This window comes from Amphiprion ocellaris, chromosome 2, assembly GCF_022539595.1.
Source record: "Amphiprion ocellaris isolate individual 3 ecotype Okinawa chromosome 2, ASM2253959v1, whole genome shotgun sequence".
Classification (NCBI taxonomy): domain Eukaryota; kingdom Metazoa; phylum Chordata; class Actinopteri; family Pomacentridae; genus Amphiprion; species Amphiprion ocellaris.
Window position 1 is genome coordinate 41,174,573 of NC_072767.1, and position 20,251 is coordinate 41,194,823.

Sequence of the window (20,251 nt, forward strand, 5' to 3'; positions counted from 1 at the left end):
TTTTCAAACATTGCCCATCAACTCGGTTTCAACACGTTTTGTCGCACAGTGAAATTTGGGGCTGTTTGAACAACAATATCTTAGGAACTATTAAAATTTAAAAGCTTGAATTTTTCACTGTTATGTCAGTGTTTCAGAATGTCATTTTGTACAAATAATCTCTGATTTAGGGGAGTTGAAATATGAAAAATAATTAAAATTGCCATGAGTTGTGCCATCTCTGAGCACAAATTACCAAAAAAAACGAATAATGTAGAAGTTGACAAATTATATTTTCTGAACTACATGTAGTTTCATGTCACAATTACAACATAAAATATTTTCTAATATTAAACTTTTGATCAAAAAGTTCTTTTCATTGCATTTTCATAACTGATTGACCAGTTATGGCAAGTTGTACCACAAAAACAAAAATATTTCTTGAAATTTAACTAAGAAAATCATTTTCCCTGCATTATGTGCATATTTTTCATCTTCGGACAGAGAAAATGCAATCTCGTTTCTGAATCTAATGAAGCATCTGATGGTTGAGTAGATCCAGTGTGCACGATGCTTCTCTCTGCCTCATGCCATCAATCTTTTTTTAAACAAAGAAGAATGGATCTCTTGTCTGCATCCTACTTGCTGCACATACTTGGGATAGCCAAGACAAGAGGCACAAGCAAGCAATGCAAATGCTTTTCTTCTTTGTTGCAACATCTGAACCAAAAGACCCGAAAACGCAAACTGAAAACGTTTTCAGAAAGTTGCAGTGACAATTTACTCTGAAGAAAGTAAAAGTACAGATACAAAATGTAAAACGAAATAATTTAAAATTGAATTTATTGGCATTTTAATTTTAAATACACAATCTAAATTTAGAAAGTCTAAAGCATACCAATATAATTAGTTTTTTGGGGGTTTTTTTGCTGTAAAACTATTTACAAAATGTATTTTCAAGTTTGATAGAAACTGTACAGTCATCTGTCCACAGGGGGGTCAGGAGGACACAGCGGTCAAAATAAACAGTGAAGGCAAATGGGGAGAAAAGGCCATCAGAGTGATACTGAAGTAGGAGGTTGTTTGCAACATCAGTGAAGATAACACTTAGGTCAAAACATCTTCTCTTCATACATTGTGTTCCATAAATGGCTCCCCAATGCAAAGAAACAAACAAAACCAACCAACCGAATGTGGAGCCCCCAGCTGTGGAAAATCATTGACCACATCACTCTCCCAGGTTTTGAATACAAAACTAAAAACAGGACAAGAAACAGCCAAAATTATCTTTGGAATCCATAGTAGTTTCAACAGGTCATACTTCTTGGGCGTTTCCTTCCAGAGTTCCTAGGCCTTCTTCATCTTCCCCATGTGAGTGCTGCCATTCTCATGGTGGGCAGAACCGTTGCTGGTGCCATTGGCGGTTGCGTGGCCGACACCATTGCTGGTGCTGTTCTCATGATGTTTGCCATTCGTGTATACAGCTTTGCCGTTCTGGCAGTGCTTAATGTCCTGCTTGGGCAACCGCTTACCCTTCACGTAAGCCTGGATCCAGAAGTTGGAGAAGAGCACGAAGAAGAAGGTTCCGTACATCCAGATAAGGTGGATGATCATGGGGAACTGGTAGTCACAGCTGTCCATGAAGTAATACTGGGTGGCGTGGAGAGATACCAATACAAACTGGGTCTGTTGGGGCAGAAAATCAGGAGTCAACCAAGCACATGATGAAAATAAAAGTAGAGGAATTTGTCTTAAATCCCGGTAAAGGGAAGGATTTTTAACCTCTTCCCATTGTCGCCAATTGGTTGCTCAAAGGGGCTCTAATGGAAACTTCAGTTTTGTTGAGTTTCTCTGTATACCTTACTATATGAAGTGCCCTGAGACAACTCACGTTGTGAATTAGCACTATATAAATACAATTTAAAACATTAAAGTTGATTGATTTGGTATTTAAAATAAACACATTGACAGAACCGGAAGAGTTTGAGACTTGAATATTGTGTTTGCATTCAAGCTACATCATACTGTCTTAGAGTAGATGAATTGGGTAAAGGACACATGTACTACTTGTGTAAAGGCTATACATACCAGCTGAATGGCAGTCATGTATTTCTTCCACCACAAAAACTTCTGGAACCTTGGTCCGGCAGCAGCAAGGCCGTAGTAGAAATACATGATGACGTGGACAGAGGAATTCACCATGGCATGGAAAGATCCCATTCCACCTGGAGCAAAAAAAAAAAAATGGCATACGTCATTAGACCGATGCCTAAGACCACATACAAGAACTTCTGACCTTGTCTCAAAGCCACACAGTGCCAAAACCATTAAAGTTTTACGCAGACACTCTTGGTTAATCATTTTCTTATGACTAAATAGAAATCTCTACTCTCCAGCCGCCCTGCACAAGGTTTCTCAAAGGGCTTTTAACAAGACCCAAATAAAACCATACGAAGCAAACTGTGGCAAAGTGTACAGGTCAAAGTGTACAAGATTGGTATGAAGAATGAGGTAACTGTACTAGACCTCCTGCCTACTTCAGCCCCCTGCTAATCATTTAAAAACCCCTGACAACTTCAGATTTTGTTAATGAGTACTCACCGGGAGCATAACTGACTCCCCACCACCAGGTCCAGGGCATGAATGAGTGGTGGAAGATATGTAGGAATGTAATCTGACCATGCCTTTTCCTCAACACAAAGAAGATCTAAGAGAAAGTGGATGTTGATTAGTTAAAGCCAAGCTGCATTAACCAAAAAACAACCGATGCACCACAGCATCAAGTAACTTGGACTGGACTTACTGTGTCCATCAGCTCGATAATCTTGGAGAACCAGAAGAGCCAAGCCACTCGGACCATCTAGAGAGGACAACAGACTTGAATTAACATAAGTCTCAATTGCAAAAAGTGCAAAGCTGCTAAACAGTCATATCACTGAACACTAGCTACTGCAGAATTAAGGGAACTTTACTCGTAGGGCTTGAGGACTGTTCGAGGTATCGACTGCGTCACATCTCCAGGTATACGTTGTGACCCATCCAGACATCATAAACTGAAAAAGACAAGCAATTGTAATGGTTATTCACCTTAGTATCATTTACCAAAAATAATGATCCATACTAAAAGTTCACCAATACCTTTATTCAAGATTGATACCTAAACAATTATTAGCTATTTGCGATAACAGTAAGAGATATCCATTTGTGCTCAATTTTGAAATGTTGGTATCAAAATTCACAATAACACAAAATACAACACTATAGTTTACTGAAATGGCTTTTATCAATGTTTTAGATATATTTAACTGAAAAGGAACTTTTAGTACTGATACACTGCATAAACATCCACTGTTATGCAGATGACACCCTGTTATATTTATCTATAAAGCCAAATGAAACCAATCAGTTGGTCAAACTTCAAGCATGTCATGAGGACAAAAAGGCCTGGATGACCTGTAATTTTCTCAGAAACACGCTATTACTCTGGATGGTGCTACAGCAATAAAATTGAACTGAATAGGCTATTTGTAATAATGTGTAATCAATCAGATAGTGCTGTGGGCGGGACATTACTCGAGTGTACAGAGTGTACAGATAACGAGACGCCTACATCAGAGCCAAAGTAGCTCGTAGTCACCCAGGCTAATACTTGGTCGACACCTTATGTTACAGACACAAATCTACCGGAAATGAGCAATATCCATGGAGAAAAGAAGTCTAGTAGTAGTAGTCTATGCATTTCACTGCGCATTATACTATGTATAATTGTGTCTGTGATAAATAAAGGTCTCGAATCTTGAATCTAGTATAAAATGTGCAGTGAATTTATTTTACTGTTTTATTTCTGGTGACAGATTCTTACCTCATACACAATGAATATCGACAGTGCCACTAGCAGAAAGTTGTAGACTATCATGGCTTCCTTGAGCTGGAAGGGCTTGCGATTGGCCATAATACGAGGTCCCAGGTACAGTACAAAGAAAAGGTAGGACAGCAATATTGCCGTCATGGGAACAGGACTCTGCATGAGGGGATAACTCTTCAGCCGTGGATCTAGAAGGTGCAAATGAATAAAATTACATTTAACGAACAGGGGGGAAAGCACAGAAAACAAAGTTTTTGTATTTGTCAGATTGGTAACGTACCGATTCCTGCCAAGAGGAAGTCATAGATATCCATGGCGTGTGAGCCAAACTCCTGTATCTCCTGAAGCATGTTGGCCGTCTTCCTGGTGTGACCCAATTATCTGCAAAACACACACAAAAATAAAAAATCCAATAGGCTCATTGTTAGTTTTATCTCATCAAAGTCAAACACTGTAAGAATCCTTCCACCTCTCCATGACAGTAATTGAAAGACAATATTTTGACAAATGCTGAAAGTCAAAAACAAAACTAAATGCATTTAAAATACTTTTTTGGAAGCATTTGTGAAATTAAAATGTACCAGTCTCGTTCCCCATGTGTTCTTATTCATTTTCTGTGGAAACATTATTGTGTGACAAAACAGACAGGCAGTTAATTTTTATTTCCTAGACAGCAACATTTCCAGAGACATCAAATAAAGTAACAATTCAGTGTTCTCCCTCCAGACTAGAGTGAATTACATAACATGCAAAAAATAAAAATCACATGCCCTTCATTTTATGCTTGTGCCTCGTTGGAGTTCATCCGTGACCAATAAATACCTTCAAGGAGGAGCATTTTGTGACATTTAACGATTCAGCAAGACTGAAATGCAATTACTAGGTCAGACCAGCTCATCCCTCACCAAACAAACCCTCCCAAGACAGAAAAAAAAAATCCCAGGATGCTTTGCCCCTGGCTGGAACCACTCATCAGACATGGCCTGATATCAGAGAGGAGGTGCTTCAGGGAGCTGGGAGGGCATCCCTCATCCCACACTGACGCTGGCTGTTTGAGTGCAGGAAACGAGTTAAGACACAATAACCCAAACTGCTCTTTCAACTAAACCCAACTGAGAACAACAGAGAAAGTTTCTGATCACTGAAGCGACAGAACAAACGCCAGGACCTTGATATCAAAGTTAATTAAACAATTGTTTCTTCCTGGTATGTGGTAAGATTTGTTGGAAGACCGCCACTAAGTATTTCACATATGGAAAGTGTTGTGACATGCAGTCTGCACACAGGAATGCCACAATGAGCTTTTGAGATCTGTGTAATTTCTGTTGACTGAAGGCTTATCATATCAAGAGTAAACTGCAAAGTGTATTCACAAAAGTTGAGGACATGCAGGGCGTGGATCTGCTCTCGCCACAGTGGACCCAGAGGGAGTCATTGTTTGATGTACAATCTAAAATGCTCTGAGTTTTCACTGTCCAAAGGCTAGAGAGCAGCCAATCCTTAAGCTAATATCATTAAAAGCTAATAATGTCAGCCTGTGGAATGAAGGTCAAAGCTCATACAGGTGGTGCTTAGAAAAAAAAAAAGGGCTAGAGCAAAGAAAAGGTTTAATGTAGGCTACAGCTATGGGCTTTTCCCAACAATGACCTGGATTAACTTTGGTTTTGTAATTAGTTTTTTGTTACTGCAGAGAGCTGCTGAAAATCTGACTCACTGGCTACTTTAAGGTCAATGACCGTGAAGCATTTTTAAACTGACACTGATGGCCAAAAAAAGCCGTTGTTGCCGTTTTTGCACAATCCCAAATCAGCTGTCTCAAACCTTAACCTTCTTCGTGACTCCAAAAAGTAGAATTTCTAACAAATTTCAACTTAAAAGGCCTGACTGTTTAGCATGACCTTTGTAAAAGTTGAAACTGACTAGCAACATTACAGGCCCACAGGCAAGACAGATTATATCTCACTGACTGGACATTCCTCCTTTCGTAGATACCCCGCACAGTTTCAGTTTTTCAGCTGTTAACTGCAGGCCTTCTGTCAACACCACAGTATCTCTCTTGTTGATTTTCTTGTTAAGCCTCCAGGTGAGCGAGTCCTGCATTCCTGACCAATTTGTGACAGCCATCCTATCTGACTAAACTTCCTTCTGTTGACATGATGGAGCCGCGAGTCTCGTCTGCTTGTACGACTCGCTGCTGTCACCAGAAGTGCAAAAAAGCCGCTGCGGTTGTATAATAGATCAGATACATGGCATTTCAGAAAACTCTTACACAAAAGCTGTGGTTGTTTTTGAATCGACGATGAGGCATTTGGTCAGGCGCCTCACATTTCAACAAGAGTACCATCATGTCTGTTGGGTAGATTCTGTCTTGTTCTGAGGAAAAATGCTGAACAGTTAAATTGATTAGATCATAAATCTGGTCGGGTTAGTGACAATACCTTGGTGGTTATAAGCACAGAACAGGAATTGTATAGTGGCAGTTTGACCACCAGGTTTTAATTGCCCCCTGGGGACAAATAAAGTTTTCTGAATCTGAATACATTGCTTAAATTAAAAGTTTTTTAGTAGAAATTTAAAGCCAATATTCTCTCTCAAAGAGATCAAATGCAACTGCTTCACAAAATTAGTTTAGTGTCATTAATTAATTTAGTGTTGCAGACACTATAACTATGCACAAGTTCATAACAGAAAAATCCTATGAACATGTAATGTGCATGTCACTCTCTTTAGAGTGGATTTTTTTTTTTTTTAATAAAAGTGATTGTACAAGTCAGGAGGGCAGTCTTGTGATCCTGACAACACTAAACAAGAAAAAAAAGGCAACATGTCTCAATCCTGAAACCCAGATAAAGATAGAAGATCAAAGAAAATGAGGCCCCTTCCAGTCCAGCTCAGTGAAACCACAAAACCATTTTACAGGACCCAGCAGCAGCTACTGAACCTCGCTGCCCTGACACCATTGTACCATTTATTGTAGCTGGTTGTAAAGGAGCAGGCACGCACGCACCACTTATAACTGCTTCTAATTTCCACCAATTAAAGGCTTATGCATCACCACAGAATTGGAGACAGCAGTATATGCTGTAAACTGATGCTTAAGATCATTAATTTGCCATTGTTCAGATGTTTTTAGATGTTTTCCCCTATTAGAGAGATGCAGTTCAGATGTAGATGCATGACCAGTTAAGCACCAGTTTACCTCCTTAGCAGAAATAATTTACAGCCCATAACTACATTGAATCTGTTTGTTCAACCAAACTCAAATAAAAGTTGTGTCAAATTCCAGCTCTGCGTGCCCGAACACACCCCCCATTCATTATTAGGCAACACTGACAGCTAAAGTGGCTGGTTTACATCTACCAAGGTGACATACAGTGGAAACTTTCCCTTAGAGAGCCATGTCAATGAATCACTGAGATGGAAAAAGGGAGCTCACACTCACGAGTTAGGAGTTAATTATGAACAAAATGGACCAGAGATGAAGGAGGGGGAGAAAAGGCAGCAGCCAGGAAGCCATTTGTAAAATGAATTATCTGCTATGAAAAGGACATTTTATTGAAAACAAAAAATAAAACACCAAAAGAAATTTCACACACAAGTTGGTTCACCTTCTATGTCAGATTGAGCAACTTACCTGGTTGGGACAAGAATTGTTCCTCTTTCAAAAGTCAGCAAAAAGTGGATTCTTCTTATGCAGCTCCTCGGTAAACTATCAAAGGGCAAGTGGACACCGGCAGCAGCCAAAAAAGAAAAAAGGTGGAAAAGCAGCAGCAGCGAAGGGAGAGAAAGACAGAAAGAGAGAGATGGGGGAATGAGAAAGTAAACTGACAAAGTGTGACTGGTACAGCAGTCTTCCAATTCCCCACCCTCCCTGACTCACACAGTGGATGAATAACTAGCTCACAGAAGGAGAGGGAGGGAAGGAGGCCGAGCCACAGAGTCAGAGCGAGTTGTGTACGTCCAGGAGGGAGTTCGGTCTCTATTTAAACCCACACTACAAAATCAAAACCACTGAGTGAAATGCGACTGGTTGCTTTTCGACCGCCACCCTCGACTTCCATGAGCCACGGTTCACCAAAAGTCACACCCTCCAACTCGCCGAAACACTCTGGAGTGGCCCTGTAAAGTTTTCTCTCAGGGGTGGGCTGATAATATTATTCACAGGGAGCAGGGCGAGAGATCACTGGCCACTCTGTTATCATGAAGGGAGCCATTGTTGCGCCTGTACTGGCCCTCTACCCAACCAACACCCATAAAGCAAAACTGGCTTCCATTTTCTATTTTCTGTGTTGTTGGACTATCAGTAGCCCTAAATATTTCCAATTAAATCCCCTTTCCTGGTTTGTCTACTCCAAATCAAACCCTACATGTCAAGAGTGCAACACATGATGGCCTCATACAGACTAAACTCTAATGAGCATCATAAACAGGCCTTATAAAATTCTGATGTTTACTCAGGCTGATTACAGACTTTAAAAAAAGAGATTGCTACAAAGGGGAAGACATGAGTCATAGGATAATGCTTAAAATTCTTTCAAGCGAGTGTGTAAGAAGGTTTTGCTGTCCCCGATAGGAAATCACTTACTCTGATCTCACTGCCACACCCTGGTGCTCTAAGGAGGAACAAAACATTACAACGATGCTAATAGGTGCCAGTTACATTTTCTGCTAAGGAAAGTCTTTGCAGCAGTGCAGAGGCTGCTATGAAGGGAAAAGACATTGCGAAACCCCATAGTTGTATTTGCCATTTCCTCAAAAACCTTAACTAGTTGTTAATGGGATCTTGTCAAAACTATCCATAATGGTTTAAACCTTTAGTTCTCAAGATAAATTTGTCATCTTTCTGCATGAGAACATCTACTCGATACACGTGCTCATACTGTAAATTTTAGGAGGCTGATAGGTGAAGTCAATGCAGCAACATGAGGTGTAGCAGTTCCTACAATCAGTGTTGCAGCCTCTGATAGCCATTAGTTGAACTTGACCGATCATATCAGACCTCCAAATGTGTGCCACCAGTGATCCTTTCATCTAAATGCCCTCGTTAGTGTTTTACTGTATCTGACGGGGCAGGTTTTACCTGTAACTCAGGCCCCGTGGAGGGGATGTAGGGGATGGGGGTGGTGGTGGTGGCAGCACTCCAGTGCACTTCAGCCCCTCCTCCAAATACCGAAACACACCTGACAACAAAATTCATCATCTGCAGCTACAGCCGCTGACAGAGACATTTCAAATATGACAGTAATCTTATTCTGTGAAACAACACCCCTTTACCACTGTGACAAAGTGAAGACGGAAGGATGTGGAAATGCCATTTATGGTGGTTTACTGAAGTAGTTTCTTCTGTCATTGCTTACTGACTTGTGAAATGCGATAATCATCAATAATGACTTCATTCAGACAAAGTCCACTTATGAACGGAAGAGATTCAATCAAAATAAACTATAAGCAGCTACGCATGAAAAAAATAACAGCAACCTCTTGAAATAAGCCCTATTTTTAACCATCCACTGTGTAAATGATAAAAGACAAGCTTATACAATTTGGTCATGCTTTAGTAGAGAACAAGCAGATATCTACAACTTCATCTTAAAATGCATTAAAGAGAAGTTCCACTTTGCTGGATATAGATTTCAAGCATGTTTGACACACAAATGCCTAAGTTTAATTCAGTCCTAAGAAATTTTTCCTAGACTGGAAACTGTTAATGCAAGAACCTGTGTGCAGCAAAAGCATTATAGAAGCAAACTCAAGTCTCCTAGAATTTTCACCAGCATGTCACACACTGGTGTGACGAGTCTGACTCTGCTGCCAAGGCCCTGTCAGTGCACAAACACCAGGCCAAGCTATGCAGAGGGAAAATCTTCCGTTGTTGGGTGTAAGGACGGGCAACAAATTATCTGGCTCTGAAAAGGTCATGTAGTTGCCTTTAGAGGCTTGTTTTAGAATTCCAGTATAAAGTTGGGGTTGATTATGTATTTTATGCAAGTAATGTTTGACATACAACTAACAGAATTCTGGACAGCTTTACACATGTCAATATTTTGATTTGAAAATTCGTTTTTTTGTTGCCCCGTGCTGTCCCAGTACCCCTACAACTGTGTACATACCTTCTACATTTAGACAAGAGTACACAGTGAATCTTAAAGTCGCCACAAGGCAACCATCTCCTTTGAAATATTAGTGTAGCAAGGTTTGAGTTAACTAGCAGAGCCGGTCCACACTTTCCTGAGTGCAAATTCTGCCAAGGGGCTCCCTTATCTGACCTGTGTAAACCATTTTTCATGGAATCACAGTCACACGTGACATCCCAGTGCTCCCAATATGACCCTACCTCCTTTAAATCTTCATTAGCTGGACTGAGAATAAGTGCACCTGTAACATCAATCCATAGTTTCCATCTTGCGTTAGTCCAGACTTACAGCAAAACCTTAACTAATGGCCTAGATAATTATTTTCATGTTGAGTGCCATCACGCCTATATATTGTGTCACCACAGATGTTGCTGCTGTTTCACGCACGCTCATATGAATACAGTTTCACCCACAATGCGGTTATATTTTCTGAGCTGCAGTTTGAAAATGCGGTTGGAATTTTTCATTTGTGATTAATAGCTGCACTTCACTCTCCCTTTTGTCAGAGATAAAGTCATAGAACATCTCTGGGAGTGGCTGAGAAGCGGGTAAGACACAAACAAAGTGGTGTACTGCTCTGTGAGGTTACCAAAACAGTCTAGAGAGAGACGCACTGCAAGCTGGCACTTCAGCTTAAAAAGGCATTGTTATTTACTGACATTAAAAACACAGGTTTACAACTGCTGTTCGTGTAATTTACACTAATTGGGACTTTTTCACTAATTACGAATATAAAAAGTAAAATGACTGACTGCGTAAGTATTCACACCCTTCAATTTAGTAGTTAGTAGATGCAGCTTATTCACCTAATTCAACACTGATGCAGTCACTTAGTGCTAGATGCCACACAATTAGTTTGTCCAGTCATTGGTCAATTAGTGTTACTGGTTGTAACTACACCATGAAGACAAAAGAACACTCCAAGAAAGTGTCTGAAAAGGTTACTGAAAGGCAGAAGTCAGGGGATGAATACAAGAAAATTTCAAAGTTACTGAACATCCTTTGAAGTACAAGTAAATCCATCATTAAGAAATGGAAGGAATGTGGCACACGCAAATCTGCCCAGAGCAGGCCGTCCTATTAGAACTGAGTGACCATGCAAGAAAAACCCCACTGAGAAAGGCCACCAAGACACCTATGACTTCCCCGAAGGAGTTACAATTTTCAGCAGCTAAGATGGGAGACGACGCAGGCAACAACTGTTGTCCGGGTTCTTCAACAGTCAGAGCTTTATGGGAGAGTGGCAAAAAGAAAACCAGTGTTAGAAAAAACTACAGTTTGCCAGAGGGCATGTGGGAGACTCTGACATCAACTGGAAGAAGGTTCTTTGGTCTGATGAGACCAAAATCCTGCTTTTTGGACATCAGATTAGACACTACGTTTGGCAAACACCAAACACTGCACAGCATCACAAATGCATCATCCCCACTGTGAAGCATGGTGGTGGCAGCATCATGATGTGAAGCACGGTGGTGGCAGCATCATGATGTGAAGCACGGTGGTGGCAGCATCATGATGTGAAGCACGGTGGTGGCAGCATCATGATGTGAAGCACGGTGGTGGCAGCATCATGATGTAGGGATGCTTTTCAACAGCAGGTCCTGTATGCCTTCAAAGGTAGAGGGCAAAATGAATGCAGCAAAGTAGAGGAAATCCTGATGCAATCTAGAAGAGAACTTCAAGCTGGAAGGAGTTTTCTAGTAAGAAGCATACAACCAAAGCTACACAGAAATATTTTAAAGACAAGGTGACTGTTCAGGAATGGCAGATTTAGAGTCCAAACCTTAATCCCACTGAGAATTTGTGGCTGGAGTTGAAAAAGGTTGTCTGCTCATGATCCCCGTGTGACCTGACCAAGTTTAAGCTCAATGCTGTAATTGCAGCCTAAGGTGCACTAAGGTGTACTTTGCAGAAAAGCATTTTCACTTTGACATGAGTCTTTTTTATTGGAAATTCTTGTCCAAAATGTCAAATAAAATTGATACAATGCTGAAAAGCAACAAAAGAGGAAAACTACCAAAGGGGATGAATGCCTTTTATAGACACTGTGTACACTACATACCACTGTTACACCATTTTGAGACATAACAGCATACCAAGTTGTTACATAAAATCAGCTAAATGAATGTAAGTCTTGCATGGGAAAACAAGAACACACATTCCTGTCAAGTCTCCTGGAGGACAAAGTACCTAGAAAACAAAGACATCTTAGTAATCTTCCTGTGCCCCTGGGGGTGGAACCCACCTACAGAGAAATCACCTGGGGCCCAGGTCTTCTTAATCCAGTTATGTCGAACATAACTGTGTGCCAAGATAATGCCAAAGATAAATGAGGTGCCTTTAAAACACAAGCAGACTTCATTCCACACTGGTTACAACTCAGTCTCATCCTAACTCACTTGGCTGCTTTGTCATCCAAAGGAAGCAAACAACCAAAAACAAAAAAAAAACAAAACAACTCCATCATTATTTCATTCAAAGCACACCCAGGTTATAGACAGATATGCTCAATGATATATTTGCCAAAGCAGGAAAAGTCACACGAGGACTACTTTGGCTACTATTGCACAGCAAGGAGAATCAAATTCTACCTTTATTAAGCAATATTGAACATCTGAAAAATAAAATACAAACTTCTTCAAAATTTCTTGGGTTTTTAAAAATGGTTTAAACCTTTTGTTTTGTGGTTTGTTCATTTACTTAAAATGTTATTTGCCTGAGTGATCAGATGTTTATTCTCAAAATGACCTCAATTATTAATAAATAAATGCTTATTGCAGGCATGCATTTATTTCTGCACAGAAATTAAACATTAAATTAAAAAGGAAAAAACTCCATCCCTTCAGAAACTTTCACACCAATCCTAGAGGACCTTTCAGCCACTTCAGTCTGCTATCTTCAACAAACATAACAAGCTGCCTTTATTAAAAATAACAAAACAAGATGGACTTCACTCTGCAGCATCGTCTCCTGCTGCAAAAATAAAAATGCACAGGCTTACGCAATCAGATGCAGCCTTTATGCTTATGATTGTATTCATAATAACCCTCATAAACTTAAAACGAATTCAAGAAAACAAACTTTTGGAACCAAATGCTTAAGTCGTAGCAAGTGTTACCCCCCCAGCACTGGAATGTTGCTGAACTTGCCCCAGGACGGACATATTTACACCACCTTGTCTTCATTGTGTTTGGGTGTGTGTAGGTGGTGGTGGGGGAGTAGTATCACCCCTACCGGCCACTATTCAGACAACGGATCAACACTGGTCTCATTCTCTTCACGCCCCTCCCTCTCCGTCCCCTCTGCAGGTCTCACCTACCAACGACTCGGATTTCTGGAACTTTCCACAGACAACAATGGTGCACCGGGTCCTCACAAACAAGCTAGTTCACACAGTTTATGGAGAAACAAGTGCAACTCGGCAGATTCAGGAGGCATGACCGAAAACAAATGTGCATGCATGTCAACACACTGAGGAACAAAGCGGGCTGAAAATTTGCAAAACTGCTGCAACGTCAATCAGTAAAGTCAAGTTTCAATTGGTAATGCTTGGAAACTGTATTAACTTAGATCTGAGTGGGTGCAGGCCACCTCTAAACGCAATTAATGACATAAAGGTTGGGTGTTTTCTGGTTTGGAGATTTGCACATCAATAATCATAAAATAATGGGTTTTCTTAAGGTTTCTGAAAGACTCTGGGGCCCTGTATGGAAGCTTTGAGACAGTCTTATTAAGCTCATCATCCTTGACAGCCGATTGTCTCTCTGCCTGTCACTTATTTCCTACTTGGCAGTAAAACATGTTGCAGGTGTCTTCACGATCTCCTGCAGGTTAATCAGGGATAACCAATCATCTTCAGCACTGATGAACTCACAGAGTCATTGTAAATAGCCGCAAACCACTCAAAAAAACAAGCCACATGAAGGTTACAAACAAAAACAACAACTTGAAAACTCTGAAAAACAATAACTGCTAATTGTCTAGTTCCCCAAAATAGGACTACCACTAGTTTAATTTGGGCCAATACAATGTCTTTTCACTACGAAGCTGTGTAGAACGCACCACATTTTCTGTTCATTTAGCCTACAGATTGGACCCACGTCTTGAAGTAGTGGGGAAAACCTTGATATAGCAAGTAACCAGCCAACCACGAACTTGACTGTTAAGGTAAGTACTAAATTTGAGTGTACCGTAATGTCTGCAAAACGCCCTCACCATACAGGAAAACTATGTTTACACAATGATGACACTGAAGTGATGACCAAACCTGCAAAATTAAGATCCACGCAACAGAACAACATTGCATCGAGGTGCAACACCCAAGCTCTGTGCAACAACATTTAAGTTTTGACTGAAATGTTAAAGGGAATTTCAATGACACTCATGCCCACAGAGTATGAATTCACTGGGATTAACAAAAGAAAAACTTGCTAAAAACAAGCCAACACTTGAAACTCCTAATGCCCAACTTCCTACTGATGTCTGAATATGCCCGACAGTAAAGATTCTCAATTGACATGAGATTACTCTAAAAAACTGCAACAGAATTGAAGGGTTTAGGTGGTAAACACTTAACTGTGAATGATGCACATGTGGAAAAATGTAGGTCAGTATGTGGTTATTGGTTTTCTATCTGTGCTATAAAACTATGACCAGCTGTTAGCAGTTCCCCATCACTACCAGCCTGTATTTCCCCCAGTGATTTTCCACCACTCTTCCCATTCAAGGTGCCCTTTCAGATGTCTAATGTGAGAATATGCAAGAATCCTCCACAACAACTCTAGATTTAATAGACCAACACGTGTAAACAGACCTGGTAGACAGGTTGGGATTATGCAAGACTTGAACATGACTGGAATGACACTCACCTGTCTGGCAAGAATACCTGAGAGGCCACTATGACATGAACTTGACTTAACTTACATGTATTTAAAGCTTTAAAACTGTTATGAGTATCAGCAGTCATTTTCTGACATGAATCTTTTACACCAGAGAAAGTGGCAACCCATCTGAGCCTTTTTCTATCGTACACTTTTTAAATTACAGCATTCCTGCAATTTGACCTTTGGTCTAATTTTCCAAATGATGTTCAAAACAACAATTATGAGAGAAATTGACTTTACTTGTGGAGAAATCGCTCCCTGGAGATGTGCGCAAGCATGCGGAAATTAAAAAACACAGTAGATGTAAATAGTATTCACCCCCCCTTAGAAGGTTTCCCCTTTTCACTGAATCATGGTTCATTTTGACTGAAGTCAACTGTAAGAAAGTTCTTTGGTCTGCTGAGACCAAAACAGAGCTGACTGGTTATCTAATTAGATGCCACCATGTTTGGAAGACATACAACTCTGCGCATCATCACAGACACACCATTCTCACTATGAGGCATGGTGGTGGCAGCATCATGATGAGGGGATGCTTCTTGGGAACAGGCCCTGGAGGGGTAAAAATGAATGCAGTCTACAAGAGAACTGCAACTTGTAAGAAGATTTGCTTTCCAGCAAGAAAATGACCTGAAGCAGACAGCCAGAGCTACACAAAAACGATCTACAGACAACGAGGTGAATGTCCTGTAGTGCACTGTTTAGACAACACATTAAAGCATGTTATAGCTTTTTAGATATCAGATGTCATTTTAATGCCCTATATATAACTAAAAATTGAGTTTGGAAGTAACTCTGGTCCAAATCTGTCATGTTTTGCTACTTAAGAAGTGGACAGAGAACCAAAAACGGTAGTTTCATGTGCTGAGTAGACACATACTTAAGTCTGTACAAAGGCTACAGTGGCATTAGGTCACGTGAGTTCAAACTTAATTATGATGAAAATTATAGCATACCTCAAACAAACCAAACAAAGAAAGAAAAACAACATCACAGCAGAAGTTTTTAACCAGACAAGATGACGGGCATTTTTCAGGCCTTAATGAACAGCTTCATACTTCTTACCCCAGACGAATTTTTCTATTAGTGGGTGATCCTTAACAGACACTCATAGCATTTGACCAAATACAATGCTGAATGTCGGGTATGGTGGCATCTCCACCCATGATGAAAAACAACTCAAAAAGTATGACACAAACTCCTTTGTGCAACATTAGACATTCAGCACTTTGTTCCAATACAACCAGATGTTACTTTAAACTGTTTAAACAGTAACCTTTTCTCGCTAGTGGAGCATTTAGCATGAATACTTGTTGCTTTAAATCGTTTCAGTCCATTACTGTGGGGGTAGAATTCATGCATTTGCTAAAACAAATAGTGACTTCTAAGTTTTTGGAAGATAATCTTTTAAAAAATTAACCAAGAACAGTCAGATCCACATCAACATGAAGACTCTCCTCGATCTAGTTCAAACACGAAACACACCACCGTCATTGGAGGATCAGAAAATGTCCAATGTATCCCTTAGTGCTCCAGTGAACTAAGAAACTAAGCAGAAATATGGTGTTCTGGTGAGTATCCCTCAAACAGAAAATGTGTCTGGGAACATGCGGTAAGGGAAAATGAAAGACTAACATTTTCCTCTACTTTGCAAAGCACTTTACTACAGCTGCTGAGTGACCAACAGGAGTAGACTGTGGTTAAGTGAAGCATAAACACACCCTGTTTGGCCTTCAAAGAGACTTCGAGAGAAGCCTTTGCCATTTCTACTGGCTGAAGACTATACTTTCAATAATCGACTCTGCCTTCGGCCAGCGTCGAGGCCTTCAGAGCGGGTGTTGACACTGGAAGTCGATGAAGCGATAACAGAATGTGACGCCGGAGCGCTAACAGTCACACAGTGTTTGCATTACTATCAGAGATTCACCTGGACTGGTTGACCTTCAGGTTCTGTGTCTCCAGCTCACAATTGTTAGTTACGGTCAATGTTTGCATTGTCAACAGGCAGTTAGTGATCCACGGGCTACCTCAGCGGACAGTCACCTGGAAACACAAGCTTCAATATGGGGCAGCTGGTCAACAAACAGCAAGCTCCATTTCCATGTAGAAAGATCATTGGGTCAACTAGAACATATTGCATTTTCACTTTCTGTGAAACCACTGCCAGTTAATTTAATGTCTCAACTTTGTGAAACTTGAGAGATGCATCAAATAAAGTATATCAGATTTAACTTAACATAATTAACGTTTGCTACTACCAGTTAGGCTAATTATTTCCTTAGTTAATCAATTTGACTATAAAATAACAGAAAATCCTACATTTTGTCTGAATAACAACACAACCTAAAATCTAGACAATAGTAACTATAAAAAAATGTATTTTTGCGTTTGAGAAACAGGAAGTGGGTACTGTTCACAATTTCTGAATAATAAGTAACAAATATTCAATCAATGCTGAAATCAAATAACTTGGTGCGGCTGTAAAGTTAACATGCATTAGATTCAAAATTGCAGACATTTAAGTGACCACAAATCATGCTTGTGTCATAAAAACTTATAAATGCAACCTCAACAGTTTTTCCTTCCCATTATATGTTGCATAACTGAGGTGTGGTTCTCTAAGAAACTAAACAAGAGTAAAACCATCATGCAACTAGGGCTGCAACTATCAATTATCATCATTGTTGGCCCCTCCATTGATTATTTTCTCAATTAGTTGTTAGCTGTTTGGTCTATAAAAGGTCAAAAAAGGTCAAAAATGTCAATCTGTGTTTCCCAAAGCACAATATGATGTCCTAAAATGTTTTGTTTTGCCCACAACCCAAAGATATTCATTTTGCTGCCACTGAAAAGGAAAAAAAGAATCAGAGAATGGACCTTTTTCCCCCTAAAGTACTATTTAAACCAATTCCTTGTCAAAATAGCGTGCAATTAAAGCAACAGCCAATTAATCATTGCCACTCTACAAGCAACACACATTAACTCATTTATTGAACATTAGATGGCTGCTCAGTGCATGAAATGTTCAATACATGCATTTACAGAAGATTTACAAGATTTGAGAATTTGTGTCAACATGACAAAAAACAACAAAATGTATGGTCCAGTGTTGTTAAGCCAGTAATTCAGTAACCTCTCCCGTATTTATCATAGCAGTCCGATAGTGCAGGTTCTCTGCTTTATGGAGACAAAATGCTTGTTACGGCACTCACCTGATATTGCATTTCCAAGCGAGTCAAGTTCAAGGTGAGTTACAACTAAGATTAGCCTGACGATGCACCGTAGTCAGCTACATGAGCTCAGAAACAAATCAACATATACTCAACCAACAAACTACAGCGCCGCAGGAGAATTTGCTTTTTCTCTACAGTTAGGATATTTTTAATGGTCTCGACCATCTGAAATTAACTTGAAGGAAAGGAGACTTGGAATCCTGAACTCAACATGAAAGAAAATTAAATTATCAAATTTAATTAAGATACCTTAACTTGAATTTAAGCAGAAATCCAAGTTGAAATCGCTCATATTACATTGACGCAATTACTAAGATTATTGTCAATGCAGCCCATCAAATTAATGTTTAAAGGGCTTGTCTAAAATCAGTAAATTTGGTGCATTTAATTAAATGGTGGAATCAGACCCATGAATAAACTTTAGAGTTTAAGACAATGGAATGATTCCGTAAACTTTTGTGAAATACTAATTTTCAGGATCACATTTTAACAAGACCACTGGTTAAAAAAAAACCAAACACCCAGAAGTGCCACCACAAGCTAAAAGGTGTGTATAACTGTGCTTGACCTCTGTTTTAGAGGTAAACATCACCTGCAACTGAGGGCTGCAATCAAACCTGCTCCTGACAGTTACAGCAGCTCGCCAACAGGTGAGTTTCACTTTTGATCAACTCATCTGCAGCCACAAGTTCGAATCCACAGCCTAACCTGCACACACACGCACGCCTTCTCATCCTCTTGATTGTTTTTATTCACATGTATGACACCTGCAAACAACACGAGCATGGCAGTTAACATCCCCTTCCGCCTTCACAGTGACAATGGAGGGTATCCGGCTGTCAGAGAGGTCTGATTCCGCAGCACCAGTGCAAACACGATGCCATCAACAGCTCACACGATTTAATAAAACAACTAAGTGGACTTTGATGCAAACTCAACGGTAGCGAGCGCAAGATTTCAACGGATGCGCATTTTGGCACAGCGGCGAACATGAGGTCAGGGGTGACGCCTAACTTTAATGCGATTTTTTTAAAGTAAAAATTCAGCAACTACTCTTAATTCACATCCATAATCTTAGTATTTGTGTCTAAGATCTTGTAGTTATAAAGACAATCCACTAATTTCACCAATAAGATGGTTAACTTGGAGATGACGCGGATGAATTGGCACCGAGCGCGCCCCACTCCTTCCCCTCCCCAAAAAAATACGCACCTGAAAACAACCCAGAGATCATAAAAAAAATCAGCATTTAATCAAGTGTTAAAAAGTGTGAAACAGCGTGAGAAGATTTTACTCACTTTTTGCCGTAACAAAGCTGCGGAATGTGTCGAAAAGCTGCCTGAGAATGCGCGCCGACGCGTGTGTGAAGTTCGCTCCGCTTCCTCTTCTTTTCGGCCTAAATCTCGCGCATGACCCAGCCCTTTGATAGAGCTGGAAGAAGGTGGAGTCAGCTCAGCTCTGCTCAGCTCTGCTCTCACTTGATGTGGCTCGATGTGGACGTAATCAGCTGACTGCATCAAGTGTCATCCGTCACCAATCCGAAATCAAAGAACCTTAGAGGCAGGAACAGGTTGCTTTGCAGCGCTCATGTGCAGAAGAAAGTCATTTTTATCTCTTAAACTGAGGGTTAGTGAAAGTCTAAAAAACATGCAAGGTTTATATCTGGTGATTTGTATGTTCTTACTGGGCTAAGGTAAGTTTAGTTTTAAAAATATCTGAAAATGTCGATTCTGCAGCTATCATTTGTATGCCTTGTGCACTAAAAAAATAGGGCCCTATTACCACCACTGGACTATTTGCAAGGTAAAAATCTAATCTAGTGATTTTGTTCAACCTTTTAAACGTTATTTTGATGTGTTGGGTTGACATAGTTGTGCTACTAATTGCATAACTTTGTGAGTGACTTAAACTAAATTTCTTTGCATTAGTTGATATACAACTAAATTTAAATTGAGCTAACTGAATTTTTCTTCACCTGGGGGTCAGTGATTTTCAAGTCTCTTCCTCTATCTTAATGTGCCTGGACAATTTCGCATGGCTAATTAAAAATATATTTTAGTTGTAGTTAATGATGTAGTTTCGCCAACTCTAATTACTTTAGTTGGTTGAGCATAATTTCAGTTGAAGTTTTCATAACTCAAAAAGACTGGTGCAAAC

General features: G+C 40.0%; 1 protein-coding gene across 3 annotated transcripts; it reads right to left on the minus strand.

Annotated features, from left to right (window-relative positions):
• Positions 1-805: 805 nt before the first annotated feature.
• Positions 806-19,546, minus strand: elovl1b (ELOVL fatty acid elongase 1b). 3 transcript variants are annotated; one of them, XM_023290327.3, is made up of 9 exons: positions 19,393-19,546; positions 7,479-7,553; positions 4,125-4,225; positions 3,842-4,032; positions 2,952-3,032; positions 2,783-2,839; positions 2,581-2,686; positions 2,068-2,204; positions 806-1,665 (listed from the first exon to the last, which is right to left on the minus strand). In XM_023290327.3, exons 3-9 carry the CDS (start codon positions 4,192-4,194, stop codon positions 1,327-1,329), a joined length of 981 nt encoding a protein of 326 aa, XP_023146095.1. In that variant the 5' UTR covers positions 4,195-4,225; positions 7,479-7,553; positions 19,393-19,546; the 3' UTR covers positions 806-1,326. The 3 variants fall into 3 exon arrangements, with proteins under 3 accessions (XP_023146095.1, XP_023146097.1, XP_054869909.1); XM_023290329.3 differs by lacking the exon at positions 7,479-7,553 and having other exon boundaries at positions 19,393-19,545; XM_055013934.1 differs by lacking the exon at positions 19,393-19,546 and having other exon boundaries at positions 7,479-7,711.
• Between the last annotated feature and the right edge of the window lie 705 nt (positions 19,547-20,251).